The 16,769-nt window shown below is 49.0% G+C and overlaps 1 protein-coding gene and 1 pseudogene across 1 annotated transcript; one reads left to right on the forward strand and one right to left on the reverse strand.

Annotated features, from left to right (window-relative positions):
* Nucleotides 1-442: 442 nt before the first annotated feature.
* Nucleotides 443-11,802, forward strand: LOC110526955 (stereocilin). The gene is made up of 25 exons (XM_036981775.1): nucleotides 443-1,451; nucleotides 2,974-2,998; nucleotides 3,152-3,737; nucleotides 3,848-4,756; nucleotides 4,842-4,904; nucleotides 4,985-5,110; nucleotides 5,218-5,375; nucleotides 5,455-5,641; nucleotides 5,932-6,111; nucleotides 6,326-6,487; nucleotides 6,723-6,899; nucleotides 7,172-7,321; nucleotides 7,701-7,754; nucleotides 8,295-8,377; nucleotides 8,473-8,608; nucleotides 8,832-9,008; nucleotides 9,067-9,276; nucleotides 9,432-9,600; nucleotides 9,725-9,888; nucleotides 9,988-10,143; nucleotides 10,251-10,393; nucleotides 10,582-10,730; nucleotides 10,909-11,006; nucleotides 11,133-11,280; nucleotides 11,556-11,802. The coding sequence occupies exons 1-25, from the start codon at nucleotides 443-445 to the stop codon at nucleotides 11,654-11,656; spliced, it is 5,520 nt and encodes a 1,839-aa protein (XP_036837670.1). The 3' UTR covers nucleotides 11,657-11,802.
* A 246-nt stretch (nucleotides 11,803-12,048) lies between these two features.
* Nucleotides 12,049-14,104, reverse strand: LOC110526956 (annotated as a pseudogene).
* Between the last annotated feature and the right edge of the window lie 2,665 nt (nucleotides 14,105-16,769).

Genomic DNA, 16,769 nt, shown 5'->3' on the forward strand with positions numbered 1-16,769 from the left:
ACTCAGGGATATCACATCAATCAGACTTAGGCCACAGATTCAGAGACAGATGTGACATCACTGTGACATCATCAGCACTGGCTCTTGGAGGTGGTAGAGAAGATGGCGATGTTTAGGGTCATGCGCATCACACTGTTGGTTGTTTTACTGGGCAATACATCCACCAAGAGTTCAGGTGAGGAGACTGTATCTTACAATTTGTTGTTATGATGTAGTGTAATGGTGTGATGATGCCTTGATATTAATAATGTTTGCTGTATCATGCTCAAAATATGGCTTTGCAACATAATTTCCAGCAAGTAAAAAAGAGGACCAAAGAGAGCCCATTTTCAAGGAGTTAGTATCAATATGGCGTAAAGGAGGGGGGTGGTATCCTAGCAAAGAGCCTGCCTCCCCGGAGAGAACCCAAGACCAGCAGGTCCACAGCGTGGTGAGGAGCATCATGGGAAGTCTGAAGACCCTGGGCCTGCTGCCCAGTAAGAGCATGGGCCTCCCCTCCCTCCAGAAGCCTGTGGACAGGCACCGTCTGTCAGGCTTCCTCTACAATATCTCCATGTACCTCCAGGAGATGGGTGCTGAGCTGGAGGAGCGACAGCTCGTCTCTGACGAGGAACAACTGTGGGAGAAGGTATTGCAGTCCTTTATCCAGTCAGAGGGGGGCGCTGCGCTGAACCAGTGGGACACCCGGGAGCCCCCCAGGCCCAGCGTCAGACTCCAGGACTGGTTCCTGTCCCTGAGAGGCAGCCCTCACTGGGACGGGCTGCTGGGGCTTCTGCAGAGCCTCATGTCCCTGTCTGAGCGGCAACCCCACAGGCCCCTGCTTGACTTCCTGTCCCAGAACTGGAGGACAGTGAGTGCCCTGCTTGAGGCGGCCCTGCAGGCGCTGGTCAGCGGGACCTATGGCCAGGCCAGCGCCGGGCTGCAGGGCTTCATCTGTGCCCTTAGGGGCCGCAATGAATGTGCCTTCAGTGTCAGCTGGCTAACACAGTTTCTCCGCTTCATGGAGACACGCAACTGGAAGCCCGTGGTGAACCTGCACCCTGCGGGGATGGGGGCCAACCAGAGAAGGGGCTCAGCTGCTTTTGGGCGCCTGAAACCCTTCAGCATGCCCCCCAAGGCCCTGAGAGATGAGGGGTTGTCTCGGAATGCCACTCAAGGGGATGTTGGGGACAGAAGGGACATGGGGGGAGACCTGGACTCCCTTCATACACTGCTCCTGCAGGCTTTATCACGCTCTGATGGGGGGCAGAGGGCGGGGCAGCTGGCAGAGCAAAACCCTGCCCTGCTGCAGGGATTGGACGGCCTCAGAAGGGGATTCTTGCACAGGGTGGGCAGCTCCGTGTACGGCAACCTGAGGAGAAAGGTGTCCCGTGTTACCATGGCGCTGCTTGATGATGTCAGCAGCGTGGTGGACGTGACACAGCTCAAACATAAGGGCAGATGTTCCGTAGGTGAGTCCATGATGCTCCCCATTCACCAAAAGGTTGGGGTCAGTTCCACTTCAATTTAGTCAATTCAGTGGATGAGCTGAAATTCAATGTATGAATGGAATACTTCCTATTTATTTCCTTGAGGATTTTGTGATTTGACTGAATTCAACTGGAATTGAGCCTCAACCCTGGTGGCTAGCTATACTAAACAAAAATATATACTCAACATGCAACAATTTCAAAGATTTTGTTGAGCTACACTTCATAGAATGAAATCAGTCAATTGAAATGCATACATTAGGCACTAATCTATAGACATAACTGGGCAGGGGTGCAGTCAATCAGAATGAGTTCTCCCCCACAAAAGGGTGTTTTACAGACAGAAATAATCCAGATGTGGCTGCCCTGGGCTAGCGTGGTTACACTTGAGCTGTGGTTGGATTTAATTTAACCAGGCAAGTCAGTTGAGAACAAATTCTTATTTACAATGACATCCTACCCTGGACAACGCTGAGCCAATTGTGCGCTGCCCTATGGGACTCCCAATCACGGCCGGATGTGATACGGCCTTGATTCAAACCAGGGACTGTAGTGACACCTCTTGCACTGAGATGCAGTGCCTTAGACCGCTGTGCTACTCAGGATGCTCTGACAAATTCTCTAACACGATGTTGGAGGCGGTTTATGGTAGAGAAATGAACATGAAATGATCTGGCAACAGCTCTTTTGGACATTCCTGCATTCAGCATGCCAAGTGCACACTCCCTCAAAAGAGACATCTGTGGCATTGTATTGTTTGACAAAACTGCACATTTTATTGTTCCCAGCACAAGGTGCGTCCGTGTAATTAATGATCATGCTGTTTAATCAGCTTCTTTATATGCCACACCTGTCCAGGTGGATGGATTATTTTGGCAAAGGAGAAATGCTCACTAACAGGGATGTAAACACATTTTTGCACAACATTTGAGAGAAATTAGCTTTTTGTGCGTATGGAAAATTTCTGGGATCTTTTGTTTCAGCTCATGAAAAATTGGACCAACACTTTACATGTTGCGTTTATATTTTTGTTCAGTATACATGCTCTTACTTTTACTGTTCTTATAAAACACATGTCAGAGACGGGTCATACATGTTGATCAAGGTTTCTTGAATTTGATTTCCCTTCATACTAAGCTGATAATATGTCTCAAACAGCTCTTACTCATTAGTCATGAATGATTTAGACTGAAACCCATGACACATGAGTGTGTTTGAACTGACAGTGCTTTAAAATCATAATGGCCATGTTAGTCATTGAGAGGATCAGTTTTACCCTGCATCCCATGCTTTGGCTAATCTCTTTGCCCTCTCATTGATGCCAGTAACACTATCTCATGGGCATTGTGAGCCCAGCTATGCTGTTACATCAGGCCTGATTGTACGGTGCAAGTCGCTTTTTCCACCATTGTTCTACCATAATATTCACTAGCTCTCTTACACTGTCTGTGATTTTCCATTAATCTATCTTTTATCTATCTTTTTTTTATCTATCTTTTCAAAGGTGACCTGAGACAGCTAATCTTATGGTACGTAATCGAGAAAAAACTAAGCTTATAATATAAACTGCATGCATCATGAGGGTTTCATTTTATAACTTTCCCTCACAAAGAATATGAGGTTAATAGAAAATATATGTTGTTTGTAGTACCATACTCTCTCCCCTTGTCTGTGACTTGTAGGGGGATTAGACATAATGTCACATGGAATGCTCAGGCTCTGGGCTTCAACTCACAGGGGCCTCCCAGCACCCCTCCCTTCCTCTCCTGCCCAGCCATAGAGGGTGAGAGCGGGGACCCTAGACCCCCACCACGCCCCTCTCGCCCTAGACCAGCCCTGTCACAGCGCAGGGCACCCAAACAGAAACAACCACCCACCTCAACCCCAGTACCCCGCAGTTCCCGTCTCCTCAAGCCCCAGTCCGAGGCAGTAGAAGTTGGCCACAGCCACCTGAGAGAGATGGGGTACTTTGCCTCAGCAGAGATCCTGGAAGCAGCGTGTAACGCCTCTATCCCAGGCCTTACAGGTGTGTCCAACTTCACTGTGTTCCTCTACTGTAACCTGTTTGACGGGGACGATGGGTCTGTGGACCCGGAGGTTGGTCAGGTTGGACCCGACCTACACGCCACGTGTTCCGACGCCGCCTGGTACCTGTCTGCAGCCGAGGATGACTTCCTGTGGGTCCACGTCTGCAGCGAGTTCTTCGCTCACCAGTTCAACAACACTGTGTGTGCCAACACCTCCTTTTGGCTGCAGAGAGCACACCAGGTACAGTCCATGATCAAACCCCACTTCTGAATGTAAAAGAGTTGGGTTCTCAACTCACTTTTTTAACTTCTCCACAATGTCTAACTACATTCTGCCTGTGATGTTTGCAGGCTGCAGAGATGAAGGACTACCACTACTTCAACCAGTCCAGTATAGGTGACCTGTGTGTGCAGCTGTCAGGGGAGGTGGTGGAGGGCGGGGGCAGCCCAGGGCCTGACGAAGCCTGCCTGGCCCAGCTGGGCACCAGGTCACTCAGCGCCCAGGACTTCAGACGCTGCTTCCTGCCCAACACTTCTGCTCTGGTCTCAGCCCTGTGTGGCAGCGAGTCCCCTGAGGCCCATCCCTCCCACCCATCCCTTCCGGAGGGCAGCTGGGCTGCAGAGTACTGCTCCAGACTCCACAACTTCTCCCACCCTGAATCCATAGAAGACACATGTAACTACAGGAAGTGGAGCCTGCAGCATTTCACCAACGCCACCCTACTGGAGCTCTGTGGCAGTACAGAGGGGCTGAGGGAGTATGTTTGTAGCAATGCCACCCTCTACCGCCGGCTACTCTCAGCCTATCCTCAGTTCTCTGACCTTTGCGTTGACCTGGATGTAGAACAGGAGGACAGGAAGTGCTTCCTCCAGTGGTTCTTTGACATGCTCCCGGCGCCGTACGACTTTGACACATCACAGCTGTGTGTGAGTCCTGCTCCGCTGCTCTTGGAGGCACTGCACAGGCTGAGTGTGTGTGAGGTGGATGGGGGTGAACGCGGGGGCTGGGTTGGGGCTGTGGGTTACGTGCTGAGGGTACTGGACTTTGTGGTTGGGCTCTCGGCGGGATTGGATGAGGGGGAGGGGGAGGTGAGGCAGGGCCTGGGCCAGGCCATCCTCCTTTCCAGTCTCCTTGACAACGCTTCATTCTGGGCAACTCTGCGTCCCGACGCATCACTGAGCGTGCTCCAAACCGTGGGCTTGTTCCTGCGCAGGGAACAGAGCGCAGCTCTCAAAGAGGACCTGCTCAGCTGCTTCAGTGTAAGCCACATACCTTATACATAGAACACATACACATAAACATAGACACATGAAGGTAATGTGAATGCCACCTCTGTCCTGACAGCCTGTATTATGGGACCTCATTGAGAGAGAGGACAACTCCTCTGCCCTCAGAGTCCTAATGCAGGTACTGTACACCTTTATAAAATGGTTTGGATGCAGATTAACTGGTTACCTGTACTAAGGTGAACATTGTTTTCTCTCTAGGAGTACCTCCAAATGCCCAGGGAGAGTATCCGCACACTGGTGATGTCAGCAGAGAAAGATGCGGTGAAGAGGTTTCTGTCTCACATGCACCAGAGCTGGGACCAGCTGCACGTAGAGACCACTCAGGTTTGTTCTCAAACACTCTCAGTTTAGTCATGGATGCTGGAAAGTAGGGATGTTACTAAGTTACTACTACTGTCAATAAAGACCACTGTCTCCCCCAGTCCTCTCAGAGAGAACTGCAGGCCATGGAGACCATGACGTCCGCCTTCATCCACAAGTTCCCTCGTGTGACCCCTGACCTCTTCGTCGACCTATCACAGTTCATACCTTTCATGTCCGTCTCTGACATCATGAGCTTCCCCACCTCCCTGATGGTCAACACCAGTGTGTGAGTTACTAGACCTGAGCTGCCATTTTATGCCAAAGGTCAAAGGTTGTTGGTTGACTGGTTCTGTGTTGTATCATAGGTTGATGGCGATCCGTGACCACAGCACAGAGATGAAGTCTCCACAGAAACAGGCATTTGTGAAGAGGCTCCTGCAGTCCAGTGTAGTGGGAGATGTCCCTTCCTGGCCACCATATTTCCTCAGCTCCATCCTCCCACTGCTCCCACATCTCCCAGTCAGCCAATTTCAACAGCTGACATCAGACCAGGTTACACATCTCATTCCTTATCTACTCTACTGATATCATGAAGTATTGTGTACTGCATTGGCATTACTCTGTCATCATGTCCCTCCTCAAGCTGAGTCCCCTGGTGGAGTTTCTGGGAAACACCAGTCTGGATGGAACAAGAGGGCGTCATGTTCTACGGACTCTATTCATTAAAAAAAGGAACTTCACCAGTGATAACATATCGAGGTAGGGTCTTTGGTCTCAAGTTGTAAACTATTCCACATATAGTGCTCTAGTTCTGACCAGAGCCACAGTGTCCCTTTGTGCAGTTACCAGTGTATTACACCAGAGAGACGAGGGCATTATTTCTCAACAGGCTGGGAGTTCTGGTTTGTTACCTGAAACCAGAGGAGCTGCGTCCGTTTCTGCTGGCTTCCCCTGTGTCCTCTGCTCTTTGGCAGCAGCTAGCTCTCTGTGTGTCTGAGGGACTCATCAGTGATTCAGGCAAGGTGAGAGAGAATTGCATGTAAAAAAAAATGGGATGCACTCCAAAAGTTCCAAGTTCATTTTGTGGCAGTGTGACAGTTTTTTCCTCCTACATACCTGTTAGGATATCAGTAAAAATGCCATTTGTATATGTATACAGTCCATATCATATGTGAGGGGCTCTGACCCTGTCGATCCTGCTCTTGCCATGTTCAGCTGTCTCTCTGGCTGGTCCAGGCGGTGCGGCCTCTGAATGCCAGCACTCTACCTCCTCCAGCACTGGCCACCCTCAGGGGTCTACTGCCCCAGCTAGGGTCTTCCTTCCTGCAGTCACTGCCCTCACTACAGCTCTTGGACCTGCTAACACAACCAGGTCTGCCCAGCTTCTCCCCAGCACAGGTCAGCACTGCATGGACTATGTCTACACACTGAATCTACCGGTATGTTGTTATCTGCTGAGCGAACATTACATGTTTTTAACTTCCCCCAGGCTTTCCAGATATTATCCAACATTTCACAAGACACAAATGTAAGTAAAGGCTTATTAGTGACCTCTTCAGTTATGTTTTAATCTACACAGCTTGTTGTGCATTCTTACAAGGCCATATATGCATGATGATCCTCTCCTTGTCAGCTCACCATGGATACACTGTGCAGGCTGAAACCCTTACTGCCTGGCCTGTCCCCTGCTGTGCTCAGAGGCATACACTGGTCTGAGATCAGTGGAACCACTCACTGCCAGTGCTGGCACACTCTACTGGCTGACCTGAAGCCTGCCCATAGAGCCATGCTCCACAGGGCACTGCAGGAGGTAAGGAAGGTGCTCTTGTTTCTCTGTGGGGAGATTACTTTCTCCTTGCTGTCAAACTGTTCTTTATTCATCATTTCCAGTGGCTCTGCATTGTCTTTCTTACCACACTGAGAGCAGATGATGACACAATAAAGAGATGGTAGAATTTAAATGCTAACAAACCAATTATGCTGTCAATCATCAACTACCTTATAAGTACAGTACTTAACCTATTACCAATTACTATTACTCAGATACATATTCCATTGTTTACTCCTTTGCTTTTATAAAAGGCTTTAGCCAGCAACTCAAGGAACTTCACAGTGCAGCTCCAATGTCTCCTGCCGTTTGTGCCCCTGAGGGAGCTGATAGAGGTTCTGGATAGAGAGACATTCCTGAGAGATATGAGCCTGTACAGAGACCTGCCCTGGTCCCCCCAACAGGTGCACATCCATCTCCACCATGCTCTGTCTGAACAGACAACACTACATAAACACCCACTCCTTTGGCTATGGTATAGCATCATTACTGTTGTTGCTCTAGAGCAAAAGCCATGCTGCCAAGCTGCCAGTGTGGGCCTGGGCTCCAATTAATCTGCAAATCATTGGATATGCTTCAGATGAGCCATTCAGGATATTATTACCCCATACGCCTCAGTCGTCATCAAGCAAATTGGTTTGGATGTAGTACAATAGTCTGGAGGGGGAATATAAATGAGTAATGCCTACCTTAAATAGATTTTGTCAGAGTTAAGGGTGTATTAGATTCTTTTCACCACCTGTTTTCTCTCTCTTACACACTTTGTCTTTCTGAATTATATAGGCTCAGCTACTTTTCAAGAGGATCCATCAATCTGAAATCATTACCAGAGACACTGTAGAGTAAGTCAAATGTTATTAGGTGTCATGGGTATGTGCTGTGTTATTGAATATCATGTGATATTCATGCAAATCATTACATGACAAAACTAGAGACTCAGTCAGTACCCAGTTTCCTTAGGTTTCCCTCACCTGGATTACAAATGCAATGCAGTCTTCCAGATACAATTTATTCATCCAATCATCTATTTGGTCTTTAGGGACTTGGGCCATATTGCTGGTGGAATGAGCTGTGATTGGCTAAAGCTTTGGACCAATGAAACCGATTTTTCAGAGTTGCTTCAGTTTGTCAGTGAGTTGCCAGGAGGGGTGAGACCAGCTCTGGTGAGGAACCACAAGCAACCCACATGGAATCCCTTGTGTCACCCTCCCCCCCTCTTTCTCTCTCACCCCTCCCTTTTATTTATCTATATTTAGATACATCTTTCTTTATCTATAGTATTTTACCGTATCAAATGTCAAGAAAGGTATTCATGGAATTCTTCAGAGCTTCCTATTTCATACTAGTTTGTTCAGATGTTTTGTGTTTTGCTACCAGAGGAAATGCGTTGTAGAGGAGCTGCGGAAGAGACCAGAGGAAGACCTGGATGGTATAAGCCCCTGGTTTGCTGCAGAATTACCGTAAGAGATCATTCACTCCAAAATATATTGTATAAATGGTCCAACATTTAATCTTTCTCTATACAATATTAATCTGGTTATTCCTGCTGTCCCAGGGTGAACCTGATTGAGAGCCTGTCTAATACTTCACTGACAGCCATCCTGGCTCACATTCAGCAGCACTTTGTGGACTTCCTCAAGCTGCCCCGTCATAAGCAGATGGCCTTAGCAGAAAAGGCCATCACTGTGCTGGTGAGGAGAGACTATAATATTATTAGCACGAAATCCTCCTGATTAATAAAACATACACATTGATCAATTCATCCAAACATAATGATACAGGGTTGTACTGCATGGCATTACAAAACTTAATAATCAGCTAAACGGATTGTGCTTTGTTGTCAACTGTAGTCATTATACTGTCGTACCTGCAGTAATTATACTGTAGTAACTGTGTTCTGATGTGTCCATTCAGAGCACCTCTCAGGGCCTGGCTGAGAGGGAGCTCAGGGTGGCCTCTGTGGACCTACTGGGGCCCCTGTTGCCCTTCCTGGACAGGGATACCCTGGGGCTGGTGGACAGAGGGGCCCTGGGGCTGCAACTGGATGAGCTGAGGGGGTACTGCCTGCCCTGGGACACCCTGAAGGACTTGGCTGCTCTGCTTACTGGAAGAGACCTGCTGGGGTGAGAGACAACTGGGTCTCTTTTAGGAGATGGTAGAGTGGGAGGCCTGGGGTGGTTGTGAGCTGGTTATGGCAGCACTGGGCCTGTGGGTATATGTCATGTATGCATTTATAACAGAAAGCTGGTGTGTGTGTGTTTATTGTAGAGAGGCATCGGCATGGACGGTTGGTGATGTGGAGCTTGTTGGCAGACTGTTGTTTACTCTCTCTCCAAAACAGATCAACTCCATCCCACTGGTGAGGACTCCAATGGGCGAAACACCAAGTGCCTTTATAATGACTATCACTTTATCATGGGTGATGACAATTAAAGCCCTGCAGTACTGTATGTGATTGCATGTGTGTACTTTTAGCAGGATGTGCTAAGTGTGTGTTTTACTACCATATATCAGGTGGTGTTGAGTGCAGACACGGTGGAGGAGGTTCTGGCAGGTCAGTGGCGCTGGGAGAACAGTGATGTGGGTCAGGCCTGTATGTCCCAGTGTGTGGACCAGAAGGGCCAGAGAGAGAGGATCCACAGTCTGATACGGGGGGTTGTCAGAGCACAGAGCAGGAGAAAAGGTCATCATTGATCAGCTCTCTATATCATAAATGTATCATACCCACTAGCTCTGAAGGAAAGCTTGATGATCATGCATTGTGGTTCTAAACTCATTGCGGTCTCATGTCATCTATCCAATGCCAGTCCCAAGCTGTGGTGACATAAGAGGCACCTTCCCCTCAGCATGGACAGCCAATCAGCTGAGCCGGATGGCAGGGGAGGAGTTGAGGCAGTGCGTGGAGGTCATAGGTCAGGACGCTTCACTGAGCCCTGAGCAGCGCCGAGCACTGTGGGTAAAGCTCAGGCAGGTTAGTTTCAAAACATCAGAGACGTTTTGGTTTTCATCACTGCCTGCTAAAGATTGACAGTGGAAATGTGTTCTTCACCCGTCCTTCACCCTCCTCCAGGCCTACAGTCCAGTTAGAGGCCTGAGACCAGAGCAGGTCCTGGGGCTCGGCTGTCTGGTCACTGAGCTGGGGGAGAGAGAGCTCCAGGACATTAACCTGACTGACCTGGGTGTCCTGGCCTACCTGGGGGCTCTGACCGACTGGAGCCCAAAAAAGGTGACGAGCCTCCCATATTCCAATCTCACGTGTGATATTTGTAGTGTGGAGGGTTGCCCACTTCTGGTGTAAGTTGTTTGACTCTCCAACCCTGTGAATCGTTTCAGATGAGAGCAGCAGTTGTTGGTGTGATGCGGAAGCAGAAGTTGAAGGTGGAGCAGCTCGGAGCTGTAGAAGTGGCTTCTCTAGGACACCTGCTCTGTGGTTTAACACTGTCAGAGATCAACAGACTGGACCCCTACAACCTCAGGTCAGTCATGTATTAGAAATACACACTTTATTTTAAACACATAAATATTAGATTACATACCTTGTGAATAAAGCTCAGCCTATAGTGCAAAAGGCAAAAATCTGTCATTTTTTGCTGTCTGATTCCACTTGGTGATAATGCTTCCATCAACTCAGTCCTAATGAGTCCTCCTGCTATATGACTTACAGCATGGCTGCTCTGTTCCTGAGGGAGCTGGCCCTGCCGTGTTCAGAGCAGCAGATGGAGGCTCTGACCGCCCGTCTCTCCAGTCCTCAGGCCTTTGGCCCCGTCAGTACCTGGGGCCCAGAGGTCTTCACTGAGATCGGCACACTAGCAGGTACAGCTGTTCAAATGGGGCAGGGGTTTAAACTCAGAAAGCTTTATTGTTGCATATTCAGTATATTTGATCCTTAACTATAAGGAATAGTTAGTTGGTAGTGACCAGTGAATCCACCCCCCTCGCACGCACACTCATTACATGAGTCCTCTCTCTCTCCCTCCCTCTCTCTGTCCAGCGGGTCTGGAGGACATGGTTCTGTCTGCTCTGGTACAGGAGCAGATGGAGGGGCTCATCCCCGAAGCTATCGCCCTGATTCCCCCCACAAAGATGGCTGTGAGTCTCTCTCTGGTTCACCTCAGGATACTTAAGAGCTGGTTTGGATAATGCTGTTTAAATAATGCTCTCCAAACCACATCCCATTTTGTTAGTTGATGCACGATGTGTGTGCGTGTCTGTCAGGTGGTATTCAGTGCGGTCCAGCTGTCGTGGCTGAATGTGGAGCAGGCGTGGGTGGTCACAGAGAAGCAGTGGGCGGAGCTGAACAGTGGGCAGAGACATGCCTTGGGCCTGGCGCAGTATGAGGGGGATGTCCTGTTAGAGCACAGAGGTAAGGATTCACAGAGGTAAGGATTCACAGAGGTAAGGATTCACAGAGGTAAGGATTCACAGGGGTAATGATTCAAAGGTTAAGGACTCAGGGACATGGATAAAGATCATCTCATGAGAAAGAGGGAAATAACAATTTGGTCTTATTGATGGGTGTTGTTCAATGATTTATGTTTTTTGTCTGTAATAGCATACCAATATCATCATAATGTCATGTTTAACAGTAACTATGTGGTAGGGATATCATTGTTTGGTATGTTTTGTTTGCGTCCACAGGGAGGAATGTGGCCCCGGCAACACGGTCAGCTGACAGCCTCACTGTGTGCTTATTGTCTCTATGCTGTATGTTATGGCAACTATCGTGCAACACACAGTAACCCATTTGTATTTATTTGTTCTTTGACCTTCTTTTATTGAATTGTAACATTTGTACTTAAAAATAAACCAAACATTTTGAACTGTGTTCCATTTGTATCCTGGAATGAACCCTTCACCTCATGCTATTCAAATGCCTGACATACTCTGCATGCATCATTCGGATGTGTCTGTGTGTTTGGGATTATGCTACTCTGTTACTGTGGTTACAGTGTGGAGGGCACTCATTAAATTTGATATAAAAGCACCTCTCTGAAAAAATAGGGCAGTAGGACACAACCTCATTTTGTATAGTACACAACAATTACTGGTCAATCCCCAAGTTTAATTTGAATGTATTGATGTATAGCTGAAGAGTTTATAGCTGCTATTCAGGTAAAGTCCTGAATAGCAGCTATAAACTCTTCAGCTATATATGAATACATTCAAATTAAAGGAGGACCACAGTTAATGATTTGGATTTATATAGCTTTATTGAAGAATATTGTTTGTGAATGTAAAATCGCAACTCGGGCATCTGCAAGGCCAGTCTCTCTCAACCTGAACTGAGATGGGTGCAGGGATTTGGATATCCTGATCTCTCTCCAGTCTCTTCTCACACGCAATCAGGTATTTAACAACATCAATCACATTCTGAACAAGCTGGACCTACATGCAACACGCAAACACATATAACCTATTATTTCTCCACTCTCTACAACTGCCTATTAAAGCTGAATATTATGATTGTCACTGTCACTACATTCTATTCTGTGGTGTAGAGATCCAGAGGTCTTACCTCTGATTCACCCAGTCTGGCCAGGTTAGAGATGTCACAAGTTGTGCCACAGCTGCGGAGTCCACACCGTCCATACCTCGCTTCTACAGAAGCAGGTTGTCCAGCATCTTCTGAAAACGAGCATCCCAGTAAAAAAAACGACAGAAAAACTGAGAATTTAGGATCCTGGAATTTGAGGACAGCTCCGCACAGGGATCCCCTTAGCACAGTTTCTTCATGTGGTTGTTCATGTGTCAACCCATAGGTGAGTGAGGTGGTAAGACGAGGCAGGTTGCCCTGAGTCCAGTGCCCAGGTTCGAGGGGCAGGTGAGGATGTAACCCAGCCTCTCGCTCCACATGAACTCCCAGCCTTTCTCCATGATCAGCCTCGTCACCTGGTGGTGATGTCAACAACAGCTCATAAAAAGACACAACAAAGCATGAAAGGTTTAAGTGTCATTTAAGACACAGTTAACATGTGGGTGAAGGCAATGAATCCAATCAGTGATTCTGCTGGGCTCACCTCCTCCAGTCCCCTGTAGAACCTCTCAAACACCCTCATGTTGCTGCCCTTCTCCATCTAGATGACCCGGGTGTGGTCCTCCTCGTTGATCCACAACAGGAAGTTCTCCTGATTCTTGTGCCTTTCCAGACCAACGGGTTATCTCCATAGGTTTCAGTGCTTCTAAAATAGTTTATATTGTTTGGTTTTAGAGTTGTGCTTTTATCAAACCATTATACTTACCAAATGCCCTATGCATCTGGCCAATCCCTGGCCATTCCTGCACAGGTCAAGAGGGGGGAAACTGGTATATCGAACAGGAAGTGATCCTGTGAACTCCAAAAACAAGTGTTATGCATCTCAGTGATAGAATAAGGAAATTAAACAAATAAAAACAATTCTCCAAAGCAGTGTGTGGTGCAGACTGTGTTTACCTCACATGAATGAGCAGCTGCTGCTCCTTGTCAGTCATCTGTACTGTCCCTTGAGTTCCCCCTGCAAGATGTTGAGGGCGTCCACCACCAGCTCCACCTCCCGGCGCTCTGCCCAAAAACAGCCAGGGGGCAGGCTCAGCCCTCAGATGCTCAGGCCCGTCCACGTGACGATGACACGTGGCGCTCATCAAACTGACCCGTCCGGATCTGACAAGAGACTATGGTAAGTACTGGCTCACTTGAACAGTTCAGAATGTAGATATGTAGGTCTGGTACCTAGTCAACTGGGTGGTTGATGCAATGACATTTTTATACTTATATCCATGGACATTCCCATCATTCTGTACCTTGCTGGCATCCAGGTCTGTGGGGAGAGATTGTGTATAAATGCATGGCCTTAAAAAAATGAAACCTTGGTAACCAACAGCGATCACAAAGCAAAGGCTTCTGTGTTATTCTTTCCTTTCCATACTTCTCTCTACACAGAAAAAGGTGGAATATTGGGAAACTCTGTTATTAATAAGAGTCAGGCAAGGCAGAATTGAAAACTGCAGTTGATCCCCTTTCATCTAGGTTTTAGCTGTAACACATTTATAAGGAATGGGTGACGCTCCAATATATGTAGTAGCTTTAGAAAATCTATTTCACGGTGACCTCCATTAGATTTAAAAAATGCACTGAAGTTCCAGCAAGATAGGTAGTAGGCACACCAATTCACTGTGAAAAGACACAGACCACAAAGGCCGCTGAGATCCATCCCGATAGGACTCCTCGTCTCCGGCTACTATGCCAACAGACTTTATGAAGGGCACACAACTTGGCATAGAGGGAAGATATGTGTCACGTTCTGACCTTTATTTCCTTTGTTTTGTCTTTATTTAGTATGGTCAGGGCGTGAGTTGGGGTGGGCAATCTATGTTTATTATAAGATATAAACTGAACCATGAAATATAAAACAATAAACGTGAACATGAACGAAAACCGTCTTAGTATGGTTCTCAATCAGAGGCAGGTGTCGTTAGTTGTCTCTGATTGAGAATCATACCTAGGTAGCCTGGGTTTCACTTTTGAGTTGTGGGTGTTTGTTTCCGTGTGAGTGTTTGTTGCCACACGGTACTGTTTCGGTTTTCGTTCATGTTCACGTTTATTGTTTTATATTTCATAGTGTTCAGTTTATATCTTATAATAAACATTATGGACACTTACCACTTTGCGCATTGGTCCTCCGATCCTTCTCGCTTCTCCTCCTCAAAAGAGGAGGAGGAATGCCGTTACAGAAATACCCACCAACAAAGGACCAAGCAGCGTGGTAAAGGGCAGCAGCAGCGGCAAAGAACACAGGACTCCTGGACATGGGAGGAGATTCTAGACGGTAAAGGACCCTGGGCACAGCCAGGCGAATGTTGCTGCCCCAAAGCAGAGCTGGAGGCAGCGAAGGCAGAGAGGCCCTGGTATGAGGAGGCAGCACGGCAGCGTGGCTGGAAGCCCGAGAGGCAGCCCCATAAATTTCTTGCTCTACGCATCTGGTCTCCAGTGCGTGTCCTCGGGCCGGCGTACATGGCACCAGCCTTACGCATGGTGTCCCCGGTTTGCCAGCACAGTCCAGTGCGGGCTATTCCACCTTGCCGCACTGGCCTGGCTACGGGGAGCATTCAACCAGGAAAGGTTGGGCAGGCTCGGTGCTCAAGAGCTCCAGTGCGCCTGCACGGTCCGGTCTATGGTGGCAGCCCCCCGCACCAGGCTGTCTCTCCGTCTTCTGCCTACAGGTGTTCCCGCCTGTCCAGCGCTGCTAGAGCCTTCCTCCTCTCCAGCGCTGCCAGAGTCTCCCGTCTGTCCTGAGCCGCCAGAGTCTCCCGTCTGTCCTGAGCCACCAGAGTCGCCAGTCTGTCCTGCGCCGCCAGAGCCGCCAGTCTGTCCTGAGCCGCCAGAGCCGCCAGACTGTCCTGAGCCGCTAGAGCAGCCAGTCAGCCAGGAGCCGCCTGAGCCGCCAGTCAGCCAGGAGCCGCCAGAGCCGCCAGTCAGCCAGGAGCCGCCAGAGCCGCCAGTCAGCCAGGTGCCGCCAGAGTCGCCAGTCAGCCAGGAGCCGCCAGTCAGCCAGGAGCCGCCAGAGCCGCCAGTCAGCCAGGAGCCGCCAGAGCCGCCAGTCAGCCAGGAGCCGCAGGTCAGCCAGGACCTGCCAGAGCCGTCAGTCAGCCAGGAGCTTCCAGAGCCATCAGCCAGCCAGGAGCTTCCAGAGCCGTCAGCCAGCCAGGAGCTGCCAGAGCCGTCAGTCAGCCAAGGAGCTGCCAGAGCCGTCAGTCAGCCAGGAGCTACCAGAGCCGTCAGCCAGCCAGGAGCTGCCAGAGCCGTCAGCCAGCCAGGAGCTGCCAGAGCCGTCAGTCAGCCAGGTGATGCCAGAATCGCCCTTCACTCCGGAGCATCCGGAGTCTCCCGCCTGTCCGCCGCTGCCAGAGTCTCCCGCCTGTCCGCCGCTGCCAGAGTCTCCCACCTGTCCGCCCCTGCCGGAGTCTCCCGCCTGTCCGGCGCTGCCGGAGTCTCCCGTCCTTTCGGAACCCATTTCTAGGGTCCCCAGTCCGAGGTCGGCGGCGAGGGTCGCCGCTTGTAGTTAAATGAAAATGGGCCAACTAGAAGAATCAATACATGTACATTTGGTAGTGATAAGTACAATTTCACTGCAACATTTTGAAATCTATCTAATGTTGTCATGCATTGTTGTCATTGTCACTGGAATTCTTGAGCCTGTACTTTTTTTTTTTTAGGCGGACAATGAGGCGGAGAAAAACTGTGGGGAAGTGGGGTCCACGTCCCGCGCCAGAGCCGCCACCGCGGACAGACGCCCACCCAGTCCCTCCCCTATAGGTTCAGGTTTTTGCGGCCGTAGTTTACCTTTGGGGGGGGGGGGGGGGGTCTATGTTTGGTTTCTGTTTCGGCCTAGTATGGTTCTCAATCAGAGGCAGGTGTCGTTAGTTGTCTCTGATTGAGAATCATACTTACGTAGTTGTGGGTGTTTGTTTCCGTGTGAGTGTTTGTTGCCACGCGGTACTGTTTCGGTTTTCGTTCATGTTCTTCTCACTGAGGAGGAGAAGCCGTTGCAATATGAGGTGACTGGCCTTGCAGTTGTTGTGTTTGCGTAAATCAGGGAACTCTTCACTGTAGAAACACTATTGAAATAAGTACAGACAAAAAGAGGGTACAATGATAGCACACCCCTAACGCATGAATAGGTGTTGGAGGCTGTGGACACTGGGATCTGTCACTGTCTGTCTGGGATAACTGGCAGGGTACAGCCTCCTGACTTGAGCTCCTGTGGTGACGTGCTCTCTGTTCAGAAAAAACCCTGCTGTAGCAAATGACAATACTCCACTAAGAGACAGGACTCCTATGTTGCGCTTCCTAGGTGACCACAGCTTGAAGAAACTGCT

The sequence above is a fragment of the Oncorhynchus mykiss genome, chromosome 6 (genome assembly GCF_013265735.2).
Source record: "Oncorhynchus mykiss isolate Arlee chromosome 6, USDA_OmykA_1.1, whole genome shotgun sequence".
Taxonomy (NCBI): Eukaryota; Metazoa; Chordata; class Actinopteri; order Salmoniformes; family Salmonidae; genus Oncorhynchus; species Oncorhynchus mykiss.

Excerpts from the sequence above, each read along its gene's own strand:
- LOC110526955 (XM_036981775.1), top strand. The coding sequence starts at position 443 with ATGGGAAGTCTGAAGACCCTGGGCCTGCTGCCCAGTAAGAGCATGGGC. Across the intron at positions 9,009-9,066 it reads GGGACACCCTGAAGGACTTG|GAGATGGTAGAGTGGGAGGC; the intron begins GCTGCTCTGCTT and ends GGTCTCTTTTAG. Across the intron at positions 9,277-9,431 it reads AGATCAACTCCATCCCACTG|GTGGTGTTGAGTGCAGACAC; the intron begins GTGAGGACTCCA and ends ACCATATATCAG.